We start from the raw sequence: 1774 nt of genomic DNA, 5'->3' as shown, positions 1-1774 counted from the left end.
CCGCCATGAAGGTGACCTGGAGCGTGCCGGCCATCTGCCGCTGGAAGGCACGCACCTCCTCCAGGAAGGCCCCCTCCCAGAGCCGGGCCTGGGCCAGCCGGGGGTCGCCGGGAGGGTAGTTGTTGAGGGAGAAGGTCAGGATCAGGGCCTCGGCCGCCGAGTAGTCGTTCCCTGGGAGGAGACGAGCTCAGCCCCCTCCAGCTCACCTGCCCGCCCCCACCTTCTCTCGGAGTCACTGTCCAACCCGCACCCACTTCCCTCTCAGCCGGAGCCTCTGAGCGGCGCTGGGAGAAGGTGGAGGAGGTGGAGGGCGGCGGGTCTACCCCCCACCCAGCTCCCACGGCAGTCACACCCCCACGCCACCCTCCTCACCTCCCCAGGTGACCCACTTACCTTCGTAGCCCCCCACGGCGAGAAAAGGGAAGACGGGGGCCCCGTAGTCAGCCATGCAGCTCAGGGCCAGGGCCGTGCCATCCTTGAAGGTGAGCGGGGCGCTGGGGGGAGAGGAAGGACTTCCCAGGACCCACTCCCGCCCCTGCCCCGCCCCCGGCCAGCGACAGCCCCAACCCCTGGTCAGAGCCGCGTCTCTGGCCCAGTGCAGTGTGAGCTCACACACCTCCCCCTCCAGACCTCCAGGCCCATCACCATCTCATCCCGGACGAGCCTCACACCTGGTCCTCCAGCCTCACACCTGCTCCCCTGGGTGGGGCCCAGACAATGCCCAATCCTGACCATCCCCAGAGCCGCACTGGTTCACGCACCCTCAGCCCCCTCCTCCCTCCAGGCCCCAGTGTATCTTTCTTTCCTGTGACAGTTTGCGGACCCAGGAACCTCGGGCCAGTCTCTAGGCCTTCAACAGCCCTTTCGGCCAGCGCATCACAGGTGCCTGAGCAGAGGGCTCTGGGAGAGGGAGCCCGTGGTGCCCAGCTGTCCTGGGAGTAGGGGCTGCATGTGACCTTGAGCAGCTCTCCACCCCTGTCTCTCAAAGGAGGACAATTGGACCACCCACGAGTGGTTGTGAGCTTCCAGAATCAAAATAACGCCAGCGTGAAGGTGGGGACCGGGCCTGAGCTGCCCCGGACCTGCAGCCAGGAGGCCCCCGAGGCCCAGGTGCAGACCCTGGGGAGCAGCTCGAACGCAGCGGGCCCTCCACGCAGGGGCCGAGGGTCTGCAAGGTCGGAACTGCTTTCCCGAGACCTCCACGCCCTTTGCTGTTCACCCTTTCACTCTTGAGTGTGTGAAGTACAACAGGCCACGGACGTGGCTTCTGCACCACATGGCAGCTCACAGTGAAGAAAAGACCACAGGCCTGGCCGGGGGGCTGAGTGGATAGAGCGACGGCCTGCGGACTGAAGGGTCCCGGGGTCGATTCTGGTCAAGGGCACATGCGTGGGCTCAATCCCCAGTAGGGGGTGTGCAGGAGGCGCCGATCCATGATTCTCTACCTCCCTCTCCCTTCCTCTCTGAAATCAATAAAAATACATATTTTAAAAAAATCAATGGAAACATATCCTCAGGGGAGGGTCAACGAAAAGAAGAGAAAACCACCGGCTGAAAGCGCAGTTACCCAGAAAGGCTGCACCGCACTCCTCCCTCTCGAGAGGCGGACACCCTCTCCGCGCAGGACCCCACGCTGGGAGGCAGCCCCTGCACGCAGGCAGGGCAAGGACGCTCCCTGCTCCCAGGAGCCCACGAGGCCACCTGCACGTCTTCCCGGCGAGCGGGTGGGACCCCACCAGGGACACACGGCCTGAGACGGAGACCGAGGAGCCAT

The 1774-nt window shown here is 64.8% G+C and overlaps 1 protein-coding gene across 1 annotated transcript in view; it reads right to left on the bottom strand.

Annotated features, from left to right (window-relative positions):
• NPC1L1 (NPC1-like 1) overlaps positions 1–1774 on the bottom strand; it is an 18281-nt gene that overhangs the window by 13173 nt on the left and 3334 nt on the right. The window contains exons 4-5 of the mRNA XM_014530540.1: positions 394–494; positions 1–171 (exon numbers count right to left, since the gene is read on the bottom strand). Coding sequence (XP_014386026.1) covers positions 1–171; positions 394–494 — 272 coding nt within the window. The remainder of the gene's footprint in view (positions 172–393; positions 495–1774) is intronic.

Source organism: Myotis brandtii, unplaced genomic scaffold (genome assembly GCF_000412655.1).
Source record: "Myotis brandtii unplaced genomic scaffold, ASM41265v1 scaffold743, whole genome shotgun sequence".
Taxonomy (NCBI): Eukaryota; Metazoa; Chordata; class Mammalia; order Chiroptera; family Vespertilionidae; genus Myotis; species Myotis brandtii.
Note: the sequence above shows the minus strand (reverse complement) of the source record. Positions and strands in the feature narration are given on the sequence as shown.